This window comes from Emydura macquarii, unplaced genomic scaffold (assembly GCF_026122565.2).
Source record: "Emydura macquarii macquarii isolate MOO-44397 ecotype Brisbane River unplaced genomic scaffold, CSIRO-AGI_Emac_v2 contig_2897, whole genome shotgun sequence".
In the NCBI taxonomy this organism is placed as follows: Eukaryota; Metazoa; Chordata; order Testudines; family Chelidae; genus Emydura; species Emydura macquarii.
Window position 1 is genome coordinate 54,510,206 of NW_027133034.1, and position 25,896 is coordinate 54,536,101.

Consider the following 25,896-nt stretch of genomic DNA (forward strand, 5'->3'; position numbering starts at 1 on the left):
TCTTGAAAGCAGAAGAGGAGCCTACACAGTCTTGAGAATACTGCTGCTACTGTCTCTTCTTTCTCTTCTCATAGACTATTGATACCAATGAAGAGCATCTTTGACCAGAATCTGGGATTAGTACAGGCCTATAAGATGGTGTCAAAAAGGCCTGTAGAGAATGTCTTTTGGCACCAGATTCTTTCTCTTCACACTTCCAGGAGGAGAAGAAGGTGGAATCAGTTCAGACTCCAGATCCATCATCCTACATCTCAAATCTGTCTCCATTGGGATGGAATGGAGGCAAAACTCATGGTCTTTCTGAGCCCAATCTGTAAAGCTGAGGCAGAAAGAACAATGGTGTAGACAATGAACCTCACCCAAGCACCTTAGCAGTGGGTATAAGGATCCAATATAGGAAACCTGGATCCACAAGAGAGAGAATTCTTTTATCCCTTCTTTGTAATGGGTTCTGCTAATGCAGTGCTGCCCTGAGGTAGGATTAGGATTTCTCTTTGTTTTCTTTTCTTGTTTTTTCTGAGGAACTGAAGAAAAACTATTCTACAGTGAAACTAAGGGCAAACCCTAATTATCCAGAAGCAGTCAAAACAGAGGAGGAGAGAACAGAGAGACCGTCCAACTTGCTGCTTTGGGGTTTGTAAGGAAATGAGGTGTGTGGCGAATCATGCTTTTTATATGGCCTCACGTGAGCTGTATCAAGGCCCAGGACAAGGTGTGTGTTCCCCTGTGTTTGGCCCCAGCTTCTGGGGTCTACACAGACACATTCCCCCAAAATGTGAAGCCATACTTATAATACTTAAAGGAGAAATCTGGGTGTCATCTGCAGACTGAAAACACTGCAACCCCTGTCTCCTCGCTATAGCTCCTAACCCATATGCATGTTGAATAAGAGCGATGACAAGCTGGAACCCCAGAGTTCCCTACATCTGAGAGGAAGTGGAACAATTTGACCATAATTACCTATTTATCCATCTACTATCTGTCTTAGAGTTTTATACTGACACCCATCACCGTAATATTTGTGTACCTTGCACTTCCATATATAATCAGTAACAGTAGTGAAGTTTCCAGTGGACTTTATAGAGTCTTTAGCATTTCTCCCTTTTGGATCAAAAGTCTGCTTGGGGCCAGGTTTTTGGTTTTGATTTTTTTATATCTAATTTTTTGATTGGTACAGGTTTAGTGGGTCAGTGTTGCCAATGTCGTTCTTGGGGTGAAAAGGCTTTTTTGAAGGAGGAGGTTTGGCTGCATTTCCCAACTCTGGATTTTCCTGATATCCTCTGGACATTTGTTCCATAGCAGGACCTTGACGGATAATGTGTTATTCCCAGCTATCATGCTCTTCAGTGCAGGCTTTGTGATCTGTGTTGTCCCAGAGCACAGGTGTTGGTGGTAGTTCATAGATTGAAATGAGGTCTTTAATATAGCTGGGGCTTGATCCATTAATTGCTTAGAAAATTAGGACCAAAGCCTGAACTGTTATTGGAAGCTGACTGGGACTACTGGAGGGACTTGAGCATGGACTTGATGTGCTCACGGTGGCCTAAGCAATGGAGAGGGTGGGCAGCCACATTCTGTACTAGTTGGAGCTGGTGCATTATCTTTACATTCAGCTTCACTCTGAATTACAGTAATCCATGGTAGGTGGAGGTGACAAATGTATGGATCACTGTGACCACGTCCTCTTCTGCTATCTGGCTGTCCAAGGTTAGTGAAGAGTCAAACAGGACCCCAAGGCTTCACAGCACTTTGATGAATGTGGGTTGCATGCCTTCAATGGAAGATGGAAACAGCTTCTTGGCTAGTTCTTCAAAGCATTTCCCCTTTCTGACTGGTATCACTTAAGCCTTTCCTGGGTTCAGCTTATACCACCTGCTCTTCATTCCTGGGCTCATTTCTTGTAGGCGATCTGATATTTAGTAAAGGTAGTGGTTGCACAGTTGATGCTGATATATAACAAGCTGAGTGTCATCAGCATACTGTTGGCAGCTGAACCCAACACATCTCACTCTCTCTCCTAGTGGTGTCATGTAGATACTGAAGAGGGGTTAGTATGGATCACTGCGGGACCCTGCATATGACGGCCTTTAGAGGAAGAGTAGTCACGCATCATCAGTCTCTGGAGAGGATTAACTGAAGCCACTGTAATTGGCTTTTATTCTATCTACTGCTGTACCTACCTCCATGATCTCTGAGAGAAAAGAATGAAGCAACATCTCCATCCCCTCCCTCTAGGGTCAGCAGATGAGTCAGCAGGACCTGATGATCAGCGTTACTGAAGGCAGCTGATCTTTATACCACCATCAATGAATGGAAACACTGCAGTGTCTGTGCAAACCATCCAAGTCTGTATCCAGATCTTTTAGGTTTTTGCAAAGCAACTCTTACAGAACCTACATGCTTCAGCCAGATCAAGCTGACTTAGGCATCCAGGTGCTGTGAGATTTTTATTGCCAAAATCTAATGCACAACATGGCCTATCAACTTCATATATATGGTCATATAAGTACCATTTTTATCACTATGTACTGTGTATTTATATGCAATAGAAGGTTTTTTTAATTATATGGCTACAGATAGGGTCCATTGCTAGTTGTGAAAATTTGAGACTCCTTGAATACTGGGGAGAAGAATGGATTCTGTTGCTGCGGACAGTTCATGTATCACTGCCACAGAATGGTCATAAAATTCTAGGGACCTCAGTAGAATATCCCAGTAAGGATTCCTAAATTTAAAATTAAAACTATATCATGTATTTCTCTTTAGATCTCTTAACAACACTTCCTCAACTGCCTTGTTAAGACAGTAAAATCTGGTAATAATTATCAAACACCATGCACACTATTTACAATAGAGTCATATTTCTTTTATTCCTTTTTTCTTTTTTTGCATAAAAAAGTAGAATGCTGCTGAAAAGTACCCAGATGTCTGCCGTGCTCCATGCCAATACAGCAGCTCAGCCAAAAATGCAACAAGAAAAGTTTGCCAAATAAAAGAAAACATAACAAATTGGTAATGGTTTCTATCTTGACAGAAAACGAAAATTATGCCTTAATGTGTGGCCACTCATGTGGACACATAAAAATATTTTAGGGGCAATAATTTTACCTCAGATAACACACCCTGACAGTAGAGCACAGCATACTGGCTAGTTTTCACTTCCCTTAAAAGCAGCAACCATGACTGACAAAATGGCCTAGGAATCACATAATTTATGCCTATCACACAAGCACATGCCATGCACTCATAATATTTACTATAAATCATCTTTAAGTACAAGCACTGCCTTTTGAGAGGTGAGTTGAAAGTAAGAGACAAGGAATTTTGAATGTGAACTTGCCACAACTGAATCAAATCACCCAGTCCAGCTGAGGGCACTGAAGGAAACGGAAACGAAAGAGCAAACCCTTCTCCCAGAAAACAAAGTTTAATTTTAATCTCCAAACCACTCTAATGTTTGTGTATGTATATAGTTTATATACTGCTTAGGGCTTGTCTACATGGCTCTGCAGTGTGGACTACCGGTGTGTGAGCTGCAGCGAACACTAAAGTGTTGCACTGTAACTGCTCTGTATAGACAAGCAGTTTCAAAAAGGACTATGTTAACATGAACTAGGTACCTTTTTGTTCATGCCAGCAGGATGTACATATGGCAGTTACATTGCAACACGTCAGTGTGTGCTGCAACTCACATCCCCATAGCCCACACCGTGGGGCCATGTAGGCAAGCTTTTAAATTCTAAATTATACTTGATTTGTACATTTTTTTGAGAAGGGACCATGACTTATTTGTCTGTAAAGAACCATACACACCTAATACATTTTATAACTAGTAATATGATATCTTAAACACACTGGAAATTTATTACATGGCTATACAGCTCTTGATGTATCTGTTAAAGTAACTAATGACTGTAAACAAACAAGGCCATTGGAAGGCTGTATTTTTACCTCTCATGTCAGGCGATAAAGTCACCTAAACTTTCTTCTTACCATTTTTAATGTTTTCAGATATACTTGGTAACAATGCACACACGAGAATTTGTGCACTAGACTTCCATCTACTAGGTTCAAATTCTTCCTAAGTCAAAAATGAACGTGATTTTGGTAGTTTCCAGAACTGTAGGCAAACCCCAAATTTTACTATGTGTAATATTTGCTGCCAAAATAAAAATGTGAGTTAATGTTACATTTGTTACTCATTCCTGCTTTGAAAGAATTGCAAGATTTTTAGCAGTATGCCTTTGATGCCATTTTAGCTTTTTTGCATTAGTGAAAATGGAAGGCGAACATTTGCTAAGATGCAAGTAGCTTTAATCTATAAAACTATCTTTTGCAGAGCAGAAACCCACAGAATACCTGAACAATGATTTTCTTGTCAATTTTACAAACAGTTATAAATATATTTTTTCACACTTCTAGTTGTCTCATACTTGCCCACAGTACACATCCTAAAACCACTGTAAAGTGTGGCACTAGTGGCAATTTTTTATTCAACAGAGGCCCAGAATATCATCCTCTAGTCTAATTTATTGCAGTAGAGTTCATGTCCGCCTTCACAATATCCCTCTGAATTTGTTTTGGTCAGATTTAGGACATGGGGAACCATAGGTACAGGATTAGAAGGGGTCTAAAGCCACTTCTCAGATGTTAAAAAATACCATAAGCAAATATATAAGACTTTCACCAGAGAAATATGTATATTATAGTGCTATAATATTTATCTGCCAGAAAATATTTACTGAAAACTTTGAACTAGCAGCACAGGTTGCATTCAAGGACTATAAAGCTCCTTATGGTGCGCCTGTGACAGATATAACAATTTCCTGCCATATCCTTGGGAAACCTTACTGAGTTAAATTTAAGTATCTTTGGGGTCCACTGTATTAAATGAATGGTTAAATATTATTGTGGGCCAGGATTGTATGTAACCTCTTGAAGTGGGAGATGTGATATAGGGGTTCAAAGGACTATATTGACCATTGTATCAGACAATAATAAACTTTTGAAAAAGAAAGTGTTAATAGTTTTCCTGGGGAATATGTAGGGAGAGGTGAATGCAAATGCCCCATCTCTGGTTATGCAAAAACCCAGCCTTTTGAAATTATGCCCTGTGGAGAGGGTCCTGCCCGATTATCTGTTACCGAAGGCCAACTTCAAAGGACTGAGTTGTATAAAGAAATGGCTGCTCTGCCCAGCCTGTTTCTGTTTCTGAATCTGAGACAGTTACGAACTTGTAACCATAAGAAAAATTCAGTTGTGGATTTTGAAGTGACATAGTTCCAGGCTGCAGTTGGGTTGACTTCTGATAAGCTTTTTAGCATTTGTTGAGGTTATGTTATGGTTTTTAATGTTTTCTCTGTAATGCTTTCACTTTAAGAATAAACATGTTTGCTTATAAAGAGCTGTGTGGTAACTTAAAACTACAGGCAATTATGCTGTTCATAACCTCTAGAAAGCAAAGTGCAGATGCTGGCCTTTTGGGTGGTCTGGCTTGCTGAGGATATCACGATGGAGGCAAAGAATTGTGCTGCCTGGAAAAACCCCAATCAGGAGGGACAGAGATGCAGGTCTCTGCCCAAAAGAGGTGATGGCTGAGGAGTCGGGAGCCTAAACTTGGAGCTCTCAGGGGACCATGGAGGGGATATACAGATGTAGTTGCCCTGAACTGAGACACATATTTACTCAAAACTTTGAAATGGCAGCACAGTGAGCATTCAGGGGCCATAAAGCTGCCTATGGTGCTTACTACTTTGTGTGAGAACTTACTATTTAGATTATTTTAGGTTAGCACTGATAACCACCTCTGGATATGACGTATTATATATCCCCATGACACCAGTAAGTTTAAATTATGAGAGAAACAGGAAAAAATATTCTGATGATTCTGGTGTAAATTGTCATCGCTCCATTTAAGTCTATGGAGCTATACACTAGCTGAGGATGTGCCTCCTGGCTTATTAAACTAACAAACTTCAATATTTCCAAAAGTAACATTATGTCAAAAAGCATGGAAATAGTTATAATAGTAAAATGACACTGTCCCATATATTTCTGTAAAAAAAAAAAAGCACTTTGGGAAGTGAGTATATGGTTCTGGGAGTCAGGACTTCCCAATGTCAACAATAAAGCAAAAATCCATTTCCAACAGGAATGGAAAATGCAGTAGGAATGGTGTACACTAGTGTGGCTCCTTCAGCTAATACATTTATATATCTTGATAATACACGTGAAGATAAATAATAAATATGCTATTAGGCAGATTGTCATAGGCATAAACACTTTAATATACATAGTATATAAATGAGACATGAGCAAAAGTGTAAATATCTAAAAGTTAGAAGCTAATTCTTACTACACATAATCTGACAGGCTCTCTTCTTCGTTGGATCACACCTCATCCCTTCCAATAGGCCGTGGTTCCCCTGAACTCTGATGCTACACACCAGGCTCTTCAGAGGGACATTGTATGGTCTTCCCTACTTTCCAGGGTAGCAATAAGGAAGTAAGATACTGATATCACTTAGCTGAATCCTGCTATACTAGCTCACTGGAAAGTTGGTGGCTCTGTTGCTTCTGAAGAGTATACTTCAGAGTGAGTAAGATTACATTAGCTGTGAAATTTCAGATGCAGGTAATGTCAATTTGCAATGGATTAAAGTACAAAATATCACTAAGAATTTGTTTATACAGTGATTAAGTGTATGGCAAGCCAGGGTGTGATTCTACAATGATCTTGTCTGCCACACACTGAGTGCCATGTGTATTCTGCTACCCTGCACTAAAAGTTCCCTTGTTTTTCAAAACAGCAGATCAAAGTGTACCAGGGAACTTTTAGAGTATGGCAGCAGGATCCATATAGCCATTTACTGCATGGCAGGCTAATGTGCTGTAGTAGATGTGCATGCCAGCTTGCTGTGCATTAAATCGCTGTATAGACAAGCACTAAATTTGAAGGGAGCAGAATCTCAGCTGAGATCCTACTGGTTGCTGCTACATAGCTACTTACTTTGGGGATAACTGTCACTGGCAATGAAAACAAACTACCTTGCTTCCTCCTGAAAGGGCCCTGAAGCAGGAGGAAGGGAAGCACACTATCTGGCCTTCTCTAGAAGAGAACCTACCACTACAGATAAGTGAGATGTTTAAAGACTTACTAAATTGAAAAGAGGTTCAGAGATGGGTGAAAATTTGGAGTAGGTCTTATTTTTCCTAATCAGATTTGCTCTTCCCTAATATAAATCATTAAAAATCCTTACCATCCTTCATCATCCTCTACTTCAGGTTCAGAAATTTCTTTTTCAGGAGTGTCTGCTATTGCTTGAGTTAGCTTTGACTTGAATTGGTCCAGCAATGCCAGCGTCTGAAATTAAATATCTTCTGTTTTACTGAATTTTTGTAACAATAAAATATGCAATACACTTATGTTTGGATTACATAAGGCGTAGTAAAGTGAGATGGATAAGAAATTGTTAAAAAGAAATATTTGAGGAAAATACTCCCACACAGTTCACAAATTCCCTAGCACCTTCAGTGATTCCCATGCTGAGCTTTCTGACATGACCATATAATGTATGTGTTGGGAGGCATGGTGTGGTGTAACAAACTGAATGAAAACATTGGCTTTTAATGTGGTCATTTCCTATAATTTTGACAAACAGCAAATGATAACTTAATAATCTTCCTGCAAAAAACAACCTCCAGATAATATATGAAAGTGGATATAAACTATACAGTGCTGTTAGTATATAGTAGAAGTTATAAAACAGGGTTACTTACCAGTAACTGTTGTCCTTCGAGATGTGTTGTTCATATCCATTCCAGTATAAGTGTGTGCACACCCCGTGCACAGATCCCTGGAACTTTTTTCCCTTAGCTAGCCCCGTAGGGTCAGCTCCGGCGCCCCCTGGAATACGGCGCTCATGCCGTGGTACATAGGGCGCTGCTGACCCTGCAGCCCTTCAGTCCCTTCTTTCTGCCGACTCCGACAGTGGGGACGGAGGGTGGGTTTGGAATGGATATGAGCAACACATCTCGAAGAACAACAGTTACTGGTAAGTAACCCTGTTTTCTCTCTTCGAGTGATTGCTCATATCCATTTCAGTATAGGTGATTAAATAGCCATACCTTGGAGGTGGGTAGGAGTCAGCGTTGAGCTACTCTCGCCAGTACTGCTCTGCCGAATCCTGCGTCCTCTCTCACCTGCTGCATGATGGCATAGTGGGACGTGAAGGTGTGGACCAATGACCAGGTCGCTGCTCTGCAGATGTCCTGCAGGGGCACTCCTCCTAGGAAGGCCGCCGATGAGGCCTGGGCTCTGGTTGAGTGTGCTGTCACAGCTCCTGGAAGCGGCACCTTCGCCCGCTCGTAGCAGGTCTTGATGCAGGCGGTGATCCAAGTGGAGATGCACTGGGTGGAGACAGGTGAACCCTTCATCTGGTCTGCTACCGCCACGAACAGCTGCGTCGACTTCCGGAATGGCCTGGTCCGCTCGATGTAGAAGGCCAGGGCTCGTCTGACATCCAGCAGGTGCCATCTCCGCTCCTCCTCCGAACCATGTGGTTTTGGAAAAAACATGGGGAGGAAGATATTCTGGTTATAGTGGAACTGAGACACCACCTTAGGTAAGAAGGCTGGGTGGGGCCTCAGTTGGACTTTATCTTTATAGAAGACCGTGTAGGGGGGCTCTGATGTTAAAGCTCTGAGTTCAGAGACCCTCCTAGCCAATGTAATGGCCACGAGGAAGGCTACCTTCCAGGACAGGACGAGCAGCGGGCATGTAGCCATGGGCTCGAAGGGGGGTCCTGTCAACATGGCGAGGACCAGATTTAAATCCCAGGGAGGCACCGGGTCACGGACCTGGGGATACAGCCTCTCCACCCCTTTGAGGAACCTAACTGACATGGGGTGGGAGAACAGTGAATGCCCCTCCATCGGCTGGTGGAAGGCCGAGATAGCTGCCAGGTGCACTTTCAGGGACGCCAGTGCTAGGCCCTGGAGCTTTAGGTGGAGTAGATACTCCAATATCGCCTGTATGGGCGAGCTGGACGGTGGGACACCCCAGGATTCCGCCCAACAAGTAAAACGCTTCCACTTGGCCCGGTACACGACCTGGGTGGAAGGTTTTCTGCTGCCCAGCAGGATATGTTGGACCTGCGCCGAGCAGGCTCTCTCTCCCTCCGTCAGCCACAGAGTCTCCATGCCGTCAGGTGGAGGGAGTCCAAGTCCGGGTGCAGCAGGCGACCCTGGTCCTGTGAGAGCAGGTCGTAGAGCCTCGGAAGTGGGAGCGGCGTGTCGATTGACAGGTTGAGCAGCATACTGTACCAATGCTGTCGTGGCCACGCTGGCGCAATCAGTATCATATCCGCTCTGTCCCTCTTGATTTTCAAGAGGACCTTGGGCAGGAGTGGGATGGGGGGAAACGCATACAGGAGGGGCCCCATCCAGTCTAGGAGGAACGCGTTGGAAAGGGAGCCCGGCTCGCGACCTCGGAGCGAGCAGAACCTCGGGCACTTCCTATTCCAGGACGAAGCGAACAGGTCCAGTTGGGGAACCCCCCACTTCTGGAAGACTGAAGTCACCGCCTCCGGGTGCAGTGACCAGTCGTGTCGGGGTAAGAACGACCTGCTGAGGCAGTCTGCCTCGTCGTTCCTGACCCCCGGGAGGTGAGAGGCAGAGATGTGAAAATCATGCATCATGGCAAAATCCCAAAGACAAATGACTTCTTGGCAAAGGGCTGATGAGCGTGCTCCCCCTTGTCTGTTGATATAAAACATGGCCGCCGTATTGTCTGTAAGGACCTGAATTGTCCTGCCCCTCAGGAAGTTGATGAAGACTTTGCAGGCCAAGCGGACTGCTCTGAGCTCTCTGACGTTTATATGGAGAGCTTTCTCATCTATTGATCATAGCCCCTGGGTGCTCAGGTTTCTGCTGATGTGGGCCCCCCAACTGTCGTCCGAGGCGTCCGTTATTAACGTCACTGAGGGAGCCAAGTCCCTGAAGGGAACACCTCTCAGCACCTCCCCTGGGTCCTTCCACCAATCCAGGGAGGACAATACCTGGGCGGGGACCGTCACTACCTTGTTTAGCCAGTGCCTGGCCGGTACATACACTGAGGCCAGCCACCCTTGAAGAGGCCTTAACTTGAGGCGAGCCAGCCTCACCACATAAGTACATGCCGCCATATGTCCCAACAGCTGAAGGCAATGCCTGGCTGTCGTCGTAGGGGACCTGTGGAGATCGCTGATTATGGCGGTCATGGTCTCAAACCGGGTCTGAGGAAGGAAGGCTCTGGCCTCTCGTGCATCTAAGATGGCCCCTATAAACTCTATGCGCTGCACCGGGGTGAAAGTAGACTTCTGCTCGTTGATGAGCTACCCCAGTCTGGTGCATGTGGCGCAGGTAAGGGCCAGGCTGTCCTTGACATGGGCCCTGGACTTGCCCTGGATCAGCCAATCGTCCAGGTAGGGGAAAATCTGGACCCCTCTGCGGTGCAGGTGGGCCGCTACCACTGCCATGCATTTTGTGAATACCCTTGGCACGGATGAAAGGCCAAATGGCAGGGCAAAAAACTGGTAGTGGAATCCAGCTACCATAAATCTTAATAACTTCCTGTGGCCTGGAAGGATGGTTATATGAAAATACGCATTCTTCAGGTCGAGGGCGGCATACCAGTCCCCTGGATCTAGGGTGGGAATGATGGAGGCTAGGGAAACCATGTGGAATCTGGTCCACCTGATAAACTTGTTCAGGCGGCGTAGGTCCAGGATTGGCCTCAGGCCCCCCTTGGCCTTGGGGATTAGAAAGTACCGAAAGTAGAATCCCCTTCCCTGTTCCTGTATAGGAACCTCCTCTATCGCACCTAGCATGAGGAGGGAATTGACCTCTTGTATGAGGAGTTGCTCGTGAGAGGTGTCCCTGAAGAGGGACTGGGTTGGGGGAAAATTTGGGGGGAAAACCATGAGCTGTAATGCATAGCCCCTGCGAACTATGCCGAGGACCCATTGGTCGGTGGTGATGACTTCCCATTTGGCTAGGTATGGCCGAAGCCTGTGGTAAAAGGGTTTGGACTGATCCGGGGGGGGGAAAGAAGTGCCGCCCTTGTGCACCCCGTCAAAACTTCTTATGGGGTACATTGCTCTTGTTAGGGCCTTGTTGTGACCCCTGATGGGGTCCCCGCCGGTCGCGGCAGTTAGGCGCCCGGTACCTTTCCCTACCCCTCCTGGGCTGAGTAGGTCTAGGGGGCAGCCTCAGTAGAGGTTGCTGCTGCCTCTGTGCCTGGGGCCGGTTCTGGCGCCTCGAGGCCTGAGGTGTATAGAGTCCAAGGGATCTCAGGGTGGCCCGTGAGTCCTTTAAAGCGTGCAGCTTTTCATCGGTCCTCTCAGAAAAGAGGTCGGAATAGTCAAAGGGAAGGTCCTGAATTGATTGTTGGACCTCCTGGGACAGACCTGAGGCTTGGAGCCAGGAGCAGCGGTGCATGACGATGGCCGAAGTGATCACCCTGCTGGCTGTATCCGCTGCATCGCTGGCGGACTGCAGAGCCGCCCTAGCTACCGCCACTCCCTCCTGCAATACAGTGGCAAAGTCTGTGGCCTGGTCCGGGGGCAGCCCCGAGGAGAACCTCTGTAGCGAGGACCAGAGGTTCAAATTGTATTTTCCCATGAGGGCCTGATGATTTGCTACCCTCAGTTGTAGGGCCGCAGTGGAATACATCTTGCGCCCAAAAAGGTCCAGCTTTTTGCTGTCCTTGTCTTTAGGGGTGTTGCCCTGGCCATCCTGGCGGTCCCGCTGGTTCACTGCGTCCACTATGAGTGAACCTGGAGCGGGATGAGTATATAGGAATTCAAACCCCTCCTTTGGAACATAGTACTTTCTCTCAGCCCCCTTCGAAGTGGGAGCTACTGAGGAGGGAGTTTGCCAGAGGGTTTTTGCTATTTTCATGACCCTCTCATGAACAGGCAGGCTAGGCGTGATGGGCCTGCTGTGTCTGAAACACCAAATAGGGGATCCTCCTCCTCCGACAGCTCCTTAATCTCCAGACCGAGGTTATCAGCCACCCTCCTCAGAAGGTCCTGGTGGCCCCTGAAATCAAAGAGGGGGGCCCTAGTGTCTCTGACCGCCGCCTCATCTGGAGAGGAGGAGGAGGATTGTGGAATGGGTCCTGTGGAAGGCCCTTCCTCTGGGTCAGACCCCTCCTCTGAGGGGTGACCCTCCTGTGGGTCTGTTGTGGGGGGCATTGGTGGGGCCACCGAGGTATGAGCAGAGGCAGTCCCCGGCCCCATCTGAGTACCCCACGGTCCCCAATATGGCCATTGCCAGGGGCCTTGGGGCCATGCAGGTGCCGGTGCAGGAGCCTGTTGAGTTATCTCCATCCTTCCCCCATTGGAGCCCGAGCCACTCAACCTGTGCTTATGGGCTCTGGAAGGGGAGCGGCTCCTAGAGGAGGAGGACCTTCGGTGCCGACGTCTGCGGTGCCGGTGAGGGGAGGAGCTGCTGGAAGAGCTGTAGCTGTCACGACCTCTCCCTCTAGACAACTTGCGGCGGTACTTCCCAGACCTAGATCGGGAGCGATGACGTCGGCGACATCGCGACGTGGATCTGGAGCGCGACGTCGGTGCTGCGGCGCTCGGTGCCAAGATGGTTGGTGCTGAGACAGACAGTGTCGAGACAGGTGGTGTCGACGACGGAGGCGGTGCAAGCGGTGCCGACGGTGCCGACACAAATCTCGGTGCCGAAGAAGGCAGTGACATTGATGCGGTCTGCGTCAAGGCAGTCGGTGCTGGGGAACAATGTTTATCCGGGCTCCGCACCGGAGTGCCAAAGCCCATGCTCAGGTCCCCACTCGAGGCGGAACTGTACCACCTTCGCCTCGAGCGTTTTTCCCTGGGCCGCCCTCGGTGCTGCGGTGCAGGGGAGCTGGACGACCCGGAGTCAGAGCTGGGAGGGGAGCCCGCACTCTCTACCCTCCCTGGCCGTCTGGGGGGAGACCTCGACTCCTGTCTCCTCCACCCACCGGGGTAACCCAACGCGGGTTTACCCCGAGACACAGGTCCCGGAACCCTCGGCCAAGGGGGGGGGGGACGGAGGCGTAGTCAGGCCCATGAGGGCGCGTGCCGCAGCAAAAGCCTCCGGTGTCGACGGCCCTTGCAGAGGCGCTCCCCAGGAGTCGGGGGAGGCTCTCTGCGAGGAGATGCCGGTACTGGAGTACTCTCCACGGCACGTGGCTTGGGCATCTCCTGTTGGATCCCCTGCTTTCCCGGTAGCAGGGGGGAGTCCATGTGCCGCTTCTTCTTCCTCGGTGCCAATGATGTCGGTGCCGATGTCGGTGCTGGCGGAGCGCTCCGTACTGAGGAGATGCTCGGTGCCGCCGGGGAGCGCGACGGTTCAGAGTCCGGCCGAAGCGCGGATTCCATCAGGATCGCCTTTAAACGGGCGTCCCTCTCCTTTTGGGTCCTCGGTTTAAAGGACCTACAAATTTTACATTTTTCTTTCCTGTGTTGCTCTCCGAGGCATCGGAGGCAACGATCATGAGGGTTGTTTACAGGAAAGGCTTTTGCACATTGAGTGCAGGCTTTAAAGCCTGTGGAGCCAGGCATGGCTCCGCTCCAGCCCCTAAGGGCACTAACTACCTTTTAACTAACTGCTAACTATTCTATTCAAAAACAACAACTCTAATAATAAAGGCTAACACTAAGGGATGCTACTTGAGTTTGAATGCAAGAGGCAGACGTTCCGTGTGACCGTCACAGGTGGAAAGAAGGAACTGAGGGGCTGCAGGGTCAGCAGCGCCCTATGTACCACGGCATGAGCGCGGTACTCCAGGGGGCGCCGGAGCTGACCCTATGGGGCTAGCTAAGGGAAAAAAGTTCCGGGGATCTGTGCACGGGGCGCGCACACACCTATACTGGAATGGATATGAGCAATCACTCAAAGAGAGAAATATTAATACAAAAAAGTAATGTAAGAAATTTGTTACAGTGTCTTAAGCACATTTACTTAAAGTAGCAGTTACTAAGTAAGATAATCAATAAACAATACAGACTACTGAGGACAGTTTTACTTGTGGAAATTTGTCATTTTTCTATAGTGAAAATATCAATGAAGTAAATTACAAATAATTCAGGGTTTGATGTCCTAATTTGATTGACATTTACATACTGTAATTTACCTTGCTGATACAACCTTTTAAATTCTGTACTGATATTTTAAAAAATTATAACACTTTTCAAAGCCTTCTGTCTTTTAACAGGCAGCTTCACCACTGTAACTCAGTGATACTCAGACTTCAATGGTTCAGGAGTCAAATTAACAATCAGCATTACCCAAAAGAGCCACAGTAGTGTGAATTCATTGTTTCATTTACTATAGTACTATATATTCATATTTAAACAGTGTGACGGGGAAATATTTAGTTTATTTAATTACTCTCACAGCAAAATGACTGACCAAGTATTATCATTTTATCAACTACAATTGGTTAATAACATAGTAAAAGCATCCTGACTGGTTAATAATTAAATCATGCTGTGCTGCAAAGAGTAGCAGGAGACACTTTAAAGAGCCTCTTACGGCACACAAGCCTCAGTCTGAGTATTACTGCTGTAACTGTACATATACACTATATCATAATCACATTCACTGTAGCTGTTATTTTATTCTGTAAAACACCTCTGTATGACTGCTTTTAATTTTTTAAATCAAGTTATAAAAGTAAAAAAGAAAACTTTCTGAAGTCTCTCTCCGTAAGTTAAAAAATAGAAAACAGAAATAGAAACTATCACAAATGTGCAATGTAGTCAAGTTTCTTTGTGCAAGCAACCTAAACTTTGGAAGTTTCCTGGCTTTTGAATTCTTTCACTGCTTTAATGTAGCATTAACAATAGGGGTTTTTTGTTTGCTTGTTTGGATTGGTTGTTTGGTTGGGAGGGGAGGTTGCATTTTACTTCCATATTTTCTCTTTAAGAGAAGTGGGAAGGGAAAGAGAGAAGAAAAATTTCAGAACTATTGAGTTCGCACAGCATAATAGAATAATAGAATATTGGGGTTGGAAAGGACTCAGGAGGTCATCTAGTCCAATCCCCTGCTCAAAGGAGGACTAACCCCAACTAAATCATCCCAGCCAGGGCTTTTTCAAGCTGGGCCTTAAAAACTCTTAAGATTCCACCACCTCCCAAGGTAACCCATTCCAGTGCTTCACCACCCTCCTGGTGAAAAAGTTTTTCCTAATATCCAACCTAGACCTACCTCACTGCTTTCCCCAGGGCTGCAAACAAGTTGTTTCCCTCCTTCCACGCCTCCAGGCGAGGCTTTGTCTGGGCCAGCAAGTGAAAGAAACCCTCTGATGAGGACAATGGAACCCCAACAACAGTACTGGGACCAGGCAGAAGGGAAGGCTAGGGGGCTGATGGTGGCCCTCCTCCAGGTGGTACAGATTACAATGGAAAGAGGACCTGCACTGGATGAGTTATTGCTAGATAGTTCCCAGATGTGTTATTTAATAAAGTTGTGGTCTTGTTAAACTATGTTTCTGGTGTTTTGCCTTTTTTCTTGCAGAATTCTTGACAATGCTGATCTTGTAGTTATTTACCTGAGGTGACTGTGATCCATTTTGCCAATGGAGCTTTAATTTCTTTGATTGAGAATAGCCTTTGGAGCTACAAAATTTCCATGAACTCTTTAGTTCAAAGCTAAATTAGCTTGTTGCACTTAAAAGTATCACTGCTCCTTGCTATGAAGTTATTAAACTTCAAGTTTCCAATCTCTTTCAGTAGAAAAACATTTATTCTTTGTAACCACATACTGGTAGCTGTACACTTGTAAACCGTACTGCATCCATCTTGGATAAATGGTATTTTCTGCTTCACAGTTTCACGTTTTAAAATGTTCTAAATTTTGTTATCTAAAAACCATTTATTTCAAACTTAGTAAAACAAATATTTGCTCATTAAGATCTATTCACCTACCAAGTTTGTTTTGCAGTGTTGTATCTCTTCTGTTATATCAAAGAAAAAATATGCTTTCTATATTGGAGAAAATATATTTTTGTCCATTTCACAACTGCAGCATGGTTGTAATCTCTTGAAAACTTAATAAAAAATTCAATTGTGGACAGAAACCAAGCATGTAATACATCAGGCCAAAAGGTAAATGTTATGGAGAGCAGGAGAGTGCCAGAGCAGGGGACAAGAATGGAAACTTTTTGCAACATTAATGAAACTGGCTGTAACCATATGCACTAAACTACGTTTACACTAAGAGCTAGGGGTGTGATTCTCCTGCTTGAGTACACATACCTGCGCTCGCTCTCATCGAGCTAGTGTGAGTATAAATAACAGTGTAGATACAACAGTATGGATAACAAGAGCAGAGGGATGGCTCAGCCATGCTGAGAACGTACCCACAGGGTTCAGGTGAGTTTGTTCTCAGCATGGCTAAACTCGGCCTCTGTTGCTGCTACCCATGCTACCATGGCTACACTGCTATTTATACTTGTGTTAGCTCCAGGAGATCTAGTGCCAGTACATGTACAAAAGCAGGGGGATCACACCACTAGCTTGCAGTGTAGATTTAGCCTGAGATCAACAGGTTCACCTCCACTTCTGCAGGAGTGCTGACTCCTGCAGTGGGCTGGCTCCACTGGATGTTTCCTCCATTTCTTCTGTTGTAGCCTCTCTGCGGGTCAGTACTGTGTAGGATTCAGACTACAAATATATGTTGTTGGGCCTTGGGGATGGTTGCTGTTCTAGCACTATCTCTTCCCGGCCTCCCCACACAAAGCCCCTAACACTTTTCCCTCAAACAAAAGCACAAGCAACTCCAAACCTATGGAAAAACTTGAGGCATGTTAACGCTAACCAAGTTAGCATGTATGTGTACAGCTTCCCTCTCCATGTTGCAAAACTGTCCTTAGGGAGAGGGCAGTTTCCAGGAGCAGACGCTCATGGAAGGTCATGGCCACCACATCAAGGGAAACTCCGTATGGATAGTCCTTCTTCCCAAAGTTTTTGGGGCAAACTCATGGCACTTTCAAACATATCGATATTGATGTTCTTACTGAAGAAGTGATTGGAACTACAAAGACTTTCCTAGCACCTATGCCTGAATAACCTACATATGGGACTACTGAGTTGTCCTTTTTTTTTTTTTTTTTTTAAATTAAGCAAACTTTTTGTTGGAGTGAAAGTTTGTGTAATAAAAACTGAAGACAAAAGAAACCTTATTTCTTTCCTATTTTCTGTGAAATAGATTTTTCTCAGTATCAGTTTTATTATTTTAAGCAACTACCTGATCTTCACGAGAAATCCCTTTCTTTGGCTGCTGCTTCCGCAGATCTTCATACTTTCTTTTCTCCTGTAGATATTCTGTAACAATGCTGTTTGAATCAGCTTCTTCCTCTGAATAAGAAAGCAAAATTTTTGCTAAACAAGTGCAGTGAAAGAGAATTTTGTGATTTAAAGCATTCTACAGGCTTGTCATATCTCTGAATTACTAGACAAAACACCTTATGAAAAGCTTTTGCATACATAACTTCATCTAACAACAAAAACATTATAATCAACATTACCTCTTTGAACCCTTTTGCTGGAAAGAGAGCTTTGTAGCTTGCACCTTATAAATTACATTTAATTAACATTTAATTTAAAATAACTATCCCTTTAATATATAATGCTCCTGGAAACCTCTGCCTTCCCAGCAGGGTTTCACACAGCTTGGAGGGGGAAATGGTTACAAAAGGTTTATTTCACAATAAAGGACCTTCCTTGCTGTTGACTGTTTTGCACCTCAGTGTGGCCCAATCCTCCAATTTGTCTAGGTCACTCAGCATCCTATCCCTGCCCTCCAGCATATCTACCACTCCCCCCAGCTTAGTGTCATCCGTGAACTTGCTGAGCGTGCAATCCCCCCATCATCCAGATCATTAATCATTAAGATAGCAGCAAAAGGTTATATGAGTTTTGTTTCTAATATTCCTCAGAGATCCATTACCAAATTAGAGATTCATAAGGTTTAAGGCCAAAAGGGACCATTAGATCATCTTCTCTGACCACCAGTATATCACAGGCCCTTAAATTTCACCCAATTACCCCTGTATTAAGACTAATAGTTTGTGTTTGAGTAAAGCATATCTTCATAAAGGAACCCAGACTTGATCAGAAGACATCACAAGATGGAGAACCCACCACTTTCTTTAGAAATATTGTTCAGTGGTTAAACACCCTCACTGTAAAAAATTGTGCTTAATTTCAAATTTGAATGCATCTGGTTTCAGCTTACAGTCTTGGTTATGTGTAATGTTGTAGCTGGCAATTATAGTTGATAAAATAATAATACTTGGTCAGTCATTTTCCTGTGAGAGTAAAGAGCCTTTCAGCACTACCTAGGATTTTCTCCCCATGAAGTTACCTCTCAGTCTTCTTTTTCATAAGCTAAACAAGTGAGCTCTTTAAGTGTCTCACTGCAAGGAATTCTCCACAGCCCTCAAATCATTTTTGTGGCTCTTTTCTGCACCCTCTTCAATTTTTCAACATCCTTTTTAAAATGTGGCACCAGAACTGTATGCAGTATTCCAGGATTGTTGTAAGTAATGACTTAGGTTAAGATTTTGTCTCGGTTATTTTTAGTAAAAGTCAGGGAGAAGTCACAGGCAATAAACAAAAACTCACAAAAGCCTGTGACCTGTCCCTGACTTTTACTAAAGATAAACTAGGACAAAATGGGGTTGACTGGGGGGAAGAGAGCAGTGGGGCAGGATCTAGCACACTGCTGCAGTTGACAGCTCCGGGGCCCCTCTTTGCCCACAGTGGGCCCTCCTCCCTCAGCAACTCAGAGCTTTGGGGTTCCCCCGCCACCCAGGGTGGCTTGGAGTTCCGTGGCCAGCAGCTGGGAGCTGCAGGGTCCCCCTACAACCTGCAGCAGCTGGGAGCTGCAGGGGCCGCCTGTGGCTTCTGGGAGCTCTGGGTTCCCCACTGTGGCTGGGAGCTCCAGGTGTCCTGCCGCCCATCATGGCTGGAAGCTCCGGGGTTGGCGGCTAGGAGTTGTGGGGAACGCCACCAGCCGACAACTCTGGCCCCACGACTGAAACAGAAAATGTCATGGAGGTCTCTGGAAGTCACAGAATCCTTGACTTGCTTGACCTCTGTGACATAATCTCATCCTTACCAATGCCGTATACAGAGGTAAAATCGCCTCATTACTCCTACTCCATTATTTATATATCAAACAATAACTTTGGCAATTTTTGCCACAGCATCACACTGGACACTCATGTTGAGTTGCTTGTCCATTGCGACCCCTAAATCTTTTTCAGAGTCACTGTTTCTAGAATTCAGATGCCCATCCTGTAGGTATGGTCTGCATTTCTTGTTCCTACATGTATAACTTTGCATTTGGCTGAATTAAAAAACATATTCTTTGACTAGGTCCAGCTTATCAAATGATCCAGCCCAATCTATATGATTGCTTTGTCCTCCTCATTATTTACCATTCCACCAATGTGGGCCTTATCACAAATTTACTCAGCAATGATTTTATATTTACTTTCAGATCATCAATGAAAATGCTGAATAGCATCAGGCCTTGTACCAGTCCCTGTGGGATCAACTAGAAATGACCCCATTCAATGATGATTCACCACTGACATCTACTTTTTAAGGCCGGTCAATTAGCCTGTTCTTAATCTATTTAACGTGTTATATTGAGATTGTAAGAGTTCCAATTTTTTAATCAGAATGTCATGCAGTACTAAGTCCAATTCTTACAAAAGTCTAAGTATATTACATCCACACAGTTACCGTTATCAGCTAAACTTGTAATCTCTTCAAAGAATGAAATCAAGCTTGTTTAAGACCTGTTTTCCATTAAACCACATTAACTGGCATTAATTATATTCCTATTCCTCAATTCTTTATTAACTGAATTAGGATTAATCAGTTTTTCCATTATTTTGCCTAGGACTGATGTCAAACTAACTGGTCTGGTATTATCCAGGCCATCCTGCTAGCCCTTTTTGAATACTGGCACATTAGCACTCTTCCAGACTCATATTACAATATAAATTGAGACAACATGAAACAAGTATATGAGAAAAATTAACAGCAAGAGGTGCAAAAGAAAACAAGAGTAAAAGCAATAAGATTACATGATTACACAGATTACTTACTGCCCAAGCCAAAATTTCCTGATTGTTTCAGGTGCTGTGGTGAAGTTGTCGGATTTTTTTTTAAATAGAGAATTCAGTACAGGTTTGCAAAATAACATATCTAATATGCAGCAGGTTAAATTTAGAAGTGGAAAAGATCTGTTAGACTAAATAATCTATCTCTCTGCCAATGACTATGCACAGTGAAGTTTGCATCTAAAGTTAAGATCGGAGCATCCAGCCTAGCATGCCTGATTTGATCCTGCAAATCTTTGAGATCAATAACACTGGCTACTAATGTTTTTCACAAAGTATATTCCTCCAGTCCTTTAACAAAATGGAAAACATATTATTAGGTAAGCACAACCAGATTCATACAGAAGCACAACCAAATTCATAGTACAATAACCTCTTTCTCGATGGCAGTAAATGTAAATCCTTTGAGAAGGTATTCAAGCAGTTATACCACCTGTCTGGTTTTGCTGCTCACTGGTTCTTGGTCTTTTGAGAGAGTTAGTCACTGATTTAATAGTTTTTTTACATCCCCCCATACATTTTCATTTTAAGCCAAAATGAAAACGCAAACAGGTTGTGAACAGCTGGGAGGCCTAAGTGCCTTTCATTATTGTGCATCTGTGATATCAGGATTAAATCCTGCCTTAGGGTCCATCTGGAATGCATAGAAATGCAGTGCTGTTGAAATAATTTTTCTTTGCATCATGTAAAAGTAACAAGTAAAGACATCACAGTTTGGCAAACAAAATTCATAACATACATTTTTACTCTATACAGTGGGTACATAACATACATTTTTACCCTATACAATGGGTACAGACAATTTTGTAAAGGACAATCTATTAGGACTGCCACAGTGAAGAGGGGGAAGTTACTTCCTCTATCACAGATGTCCGTGAAAGTCTTTTGTGATGTGTTAATTGGAACTTCTATGGCAGTAATGTTTTGTCAATTAGAATCTGTTCAAATTCAGCTGTCTTTTTGCTAGATTGTATGGCATGATTTACAGTCATGTTTGAGGATTTGTGAATGCTTTTCTCTTGTCAAAAGTTTATACACATCACACAGTCAACAACTATTTCAAACAATCCATAGTTCTTGACTGGAAGAAAAATGCTAGCTTGTTAGGAATCCTTTGAAAGTTACGCTAGCTATCTAGATAAGAAATACTACTGCAAGCAGACTACAATTCAGCTTCAGCCACTGGCTGTGAAATGGGATGTACTGGATGTTGGACACTACACAGGTGAAAGTAGGAAAGGGAATATCCACCCCCTGCCTGGTGTAAAAACCCATTTGGCCCTTCTGCACTGCAGCATGTGTGGGGAAGGAAGGGCCAGATCATGGGTGTTCTGGGGGAAAGGCTGGGTTTGGAGTTCCATTGCTACTTGGTCCTCTTGTCTTCTGTTTCATGGGGGACAGGGCTGCAGAGCCTATTTCAGCTAATAAACTAGATCAGGTTTTGTAGCCACTCTGTGGCTTGAAGGAAAGGAGTCCTCCACTACTACAGCAAACTACATTTGCCTAGTACCCAACATGGATAGTTGGCTGGCTGCTGGGCAGAGATTTTACCTTTCAGGGCAATCAGAAAAGTTCTGTTATTGTATTTAGAACTGACGTGAAAGCGTGAACAAACGCACCAGAAAACCTTTTAATGCAATATAACTAAACAAAAAGAAAAGAAAAGAGAAATATAGATTTCCAGATGACATCCCTTATAACTAAAATAACCAAAGCAGAAACACAGAGGGTAACAAATTGAAATGGGACAGTACCTGGGCATAACTCTTTACTAAGAAGCAGATCAACTGTGAAAATGTTGCTCTCATTATTGATACTCAATAATTCAGCTAATTTATGCTAATTTATATATATAAATAGCAAAATTAAAATCCTTTTGTAATATGAATAGAAATTCTAAGTCATTGTTAGAGGTTTCTAACATTTTTTAGTTTTAAAGTGGTGAGTTTCTTTCTCTCCAAGGCCTGTATAGCTATACTCATGGAACAAAGGCACTCTGGTTTTAGGTGTAGGTATATGAAAGAGTCCTCACTTTTTTAAACTCTCTAAAACAGTTCTTTTAAAGAGATTTTCTGCACAATATACGTAAAGATATCAGAATACATGATGGTATGTTATGGAATAAATGTTGCATTGACACTCGGGATGACTATATAACTCATCACATTCATGGATGCTTTGATTAACTGTGCTACAAGCATATAGGGACAAAATCAGAAAGGCCAAGCCACAAAAGAATTACACCTAGCAAGGGACATAAATGGCAAAAAGAACAAGTTCTTTAAAAACATTAGGAGCAAAAGACAGACAAAGCAAAATGTAGGTCTTCTACTAAGCAGGAAAGGGAGAAATAAAAACTGATGATATCAAGAAGTCTATGTTGTTTAATGCCTGTTTCACGTCAGTCTTCACTAAAAGGGTTCATGGAGACCACATACACAACACAATATTAACAAGGGGAAAGGAACACAAGCCAAAATAGGAAAAGAACAACTTAAAGAATATTTTGATAAATCAGATGTATTCAAGTTGGCAGGGCCTGATAAAATTTGTCTTAGGGTACTTAAGGAACTAGCTAAAGCAATCTTGGAAATATTAGCAATTATCTTCAAGAACTCCTGGAGGATGAGTGAAATCAAAGAGGACTGGAGAAGGGCAAACATAATACCTATCTTTAAAAAGGGGAAAGAAGAGGATTCATGGAATTATAGACCAGTCAGCCTAACTTCAATACCTGGTAAGAGACTGGAACACTTTATTAAACAATCAATTTGTAAGCACCTAAGGGATAATAGGGTTATAAGGAATAGCCGGCATGGATTTGTCAAGAACAAATCATGCCAAACCAACCTAATTTCCTTCTTTGACAAGTTTACTGGCCTGGTGCATAGAGGGAAGGAGTAGACATGATATATCTTGATTTTAGTAAAGCTTTTGACACAGTCTTACAATACATTCTTTTAATGTGGTCTAGCTGAAATTACTAGAAGGAAATCTTTATAGAGATTCTGTGTTTGAATAAGATAGAATATAGCAGTAGAAATATACACCGACCGCCTCACCAGGATGATGATGGTGATTGTGAAATGCTCAGGGAGATTAGAGAAGCTACAAAAACCAGAAAACCCAATAATAAAGGGGGATTTCAACTATTCCTATATTGACTGGGTACATGTCGCCTCAAGATGAGATGCAAACATAAAATTTCTCGCTACATTAAGGACTGCTTTTTGAAATAGCTAGCCCTGGAACCCACAAAGGGAGAGGCAATTCCTGATTCAGTCCTAAGTGGCACACAAGATCTGGTCCAAGAGGTAAATATAGCTGTCCATAATGGGGGGAAATTACCAAAGAAACCCATCATGGTAGCACTGAACTTCAAAAAGGGGAGTGTGACGGGGTGGGCTTACCCCACACTGAAAGAGTTAACCATACTCTGTGGGCGGCTGAAGTCCTGCCCCCAGACTCTGCTGGGCATGTTCTAACTGTTGCTCTATAATAAAAGGGAGCAGCCTCGCTCATTCAAAGGAGACTGCCAACTTCAGTGCCAGGCAAATTTGTTGGAACTATAGTAAAGAACAGAATTATCAGATATACATAAAATCACAATATATTGGGGAAGAATCAATGCAGCTTTTGTAAATGGAAATCACGCCTCACCAATCTATTAGAATTCTTTGAGGGACTCAACACATATGTGGACATGGGTGATCCGGCTGATATAGTGTTCTTGGACTTTCAAAAGCTCTTTGACAATGTCCCTCACCAAAGACTCTCAAGCAAAGTAGGCAGTTATGGGATAAGAGAGAAGTCCTCTCATGGATCATTAACTGGCTAAATGATAGGAAACAAAGAGTAGGAATAAATGGTCAGTTTTCAAAATGCAGAGAAATAAATAGTGGGATCCCCTAAAGATTTGTACTGGGACCAGTGCTGTTCAACACATTCATAAATGATCTGGAAAAAAGGGGTGAACAGTGTGGTGGCAAAGTTTGCAGATGATACAACATTACTCAAGATGGTTAAGTCCAAAGCTGACTGTGAAGAATTATGAAGGGAATCTCACAAAAATGGGTGACCGTGCAACAAAATGGCAGATGATATTCAAGGTTGAGAAATGCAAAATAATGCACATTGGAAAACATAATCCCAACTATATATACAAAATGATGGGATCTAAATTAGTTGTTACCACTCAAGAAAGAAATCTTGTCGCTATCGTGGATAGTTCTCTGAAAACATTTGCTCTACGGGCAGTAGCAGTCAAAAAAAGCTAACAATATTAGGAAATGGTACACCAAAGGGATAGATAATAAAACAGAAAATATCATAATTCCACTATATGAATCCATGGTACACCTACACCTTGAATACTCATGCAGTTCTAGTTACCTCATCTCAAAAAAGATATATTAGAATTCAAAAAGATGTAAAGAAGGGCAACAAAAAAGATTAGGGGTATGGAACAGTTTCCATCTGAGGAGAGGTTAATAAGACTGGGACTGTTCATGTTAGAAAACAGACAGCTAAAGGGAGGATATGATAGAGATCTATAAAATCATGAATGGTGTGGAGAAAATGAATAAAGAAGTGTTATTTACCCCTTCACATAACACAAGAACCACTGGTCACCCAATGAAATTAATTGGCAGCAGGTTTAAAAGAAACAAAATGAAGCACTTCTTCACACAACACATAGTCAACCAGTGGAATTCGTTGCCAGAGGATGTTATGAAGGGCAAAAGTATAACTGGGTTCAAAAAAGAATTAGGTAAGTTCATATAGAATAGGTCCATCATGAGCTGTTAGCCAAGATGGTCAGAGACGCAACCCCATGCTCTGGGTGTCCCTAAACCTCTGACTGCTAGAAGCTGGGACTGGATGACGGGCGATGGACCACTCAATAAATTGTCCTGTTCTGTTCATTCCCTCTAAAGCATCTGGTACCAGCCACTGTCAGAAGACAGGAGACTGGGCTAGATGGTCTGTTTCAGTATGGCCATTTTTATGTTCTTCTTTAAAGAGTATTTATCAGGGACTCACTGTCAAGTTTGGGTCTGTCAAGACTGTCAAGTCTGGGTCCAGTACTAGTCAATATTTTCATAATGACTTGGATAATGGAATGGAGAGTATGTTTACAAAATTTGCACACGACACTAAGATGGGAGGGGTTACAAGCACTTTGGAGGACAGAATTAGAATTCAAAACAACCTTGATAAATTGGAGAATTGGTCTGAAATCAGCAAGATGAAATTCAATAAATATAAGTGCCAAGTACTTCATTGAGAAGGAAAAGTCAAATGCACAACAACAAAATGGGAAATAATTATAGGTGGTAGTACTGCTGAAAAGTATCTGGGGGTTATAGTGAATCACAAATTGAATGAGACAACTATGTGATGCAGTTGTGAAAAAGGCTATTATCTTTCTGAGAAGAAGCGTCATATGTAAGACATGGGAGGTAATAGTCTTGCTCTACTCAGCACTGGTAAGGCCTCAGCAGAAGTAATTTGTCCAATTCTGGGGACCACATGTTAGGAAAGAAGCGGACAAATTGGAGACAGCAAAGGAGAGCAACAAAAATGATAAAAGTTAGAAAAACTGGGCATGTTTAACCTTGAGGAAAAAAAGGCTGAGGTGGGGCGGGGGGGACCTGATTAGTCTTCAAATATGTTAAAGGCCATTAAAGAAGACTGTAATCAATTGCTACCCATGTCCACTG

The 25,896-nt window shown here is 43.5% G+C and overlaps 1 protein-coding gene across 3 annotated transcripts in view; it reads right to left on the reverse strand.

The window, feature by feature from the left end:
* Positions 1-25,896, reverse strand: part of CWC27 (CWC27 spliceosome associated cyclophilin) — a 183,999-nt gene that overhangs the window by 23,591 nt on the left and 134,512 nt on the right. For 2 of the 3 annotated variants that reach the window (XM_067569143.1, XM_067569145.1), the window contains 2 exons: positions 17,284-17,393; positions 7,260-7,363 (listed from right to left, as the gene is read on the reverse strand). In XM_067569143.1, the coding sequence (XP_067425244.1) occupies positions 7,260-7,363; positions 17,284-17,393 (214 nt within the window). The remainder of the gene's footprint in view (positions 1-7,259; positions 7,364-17,283; positions 17,394-25,896) is intronic. The other variant, XM_067569144.1, reaches the window with a different exon arrangement.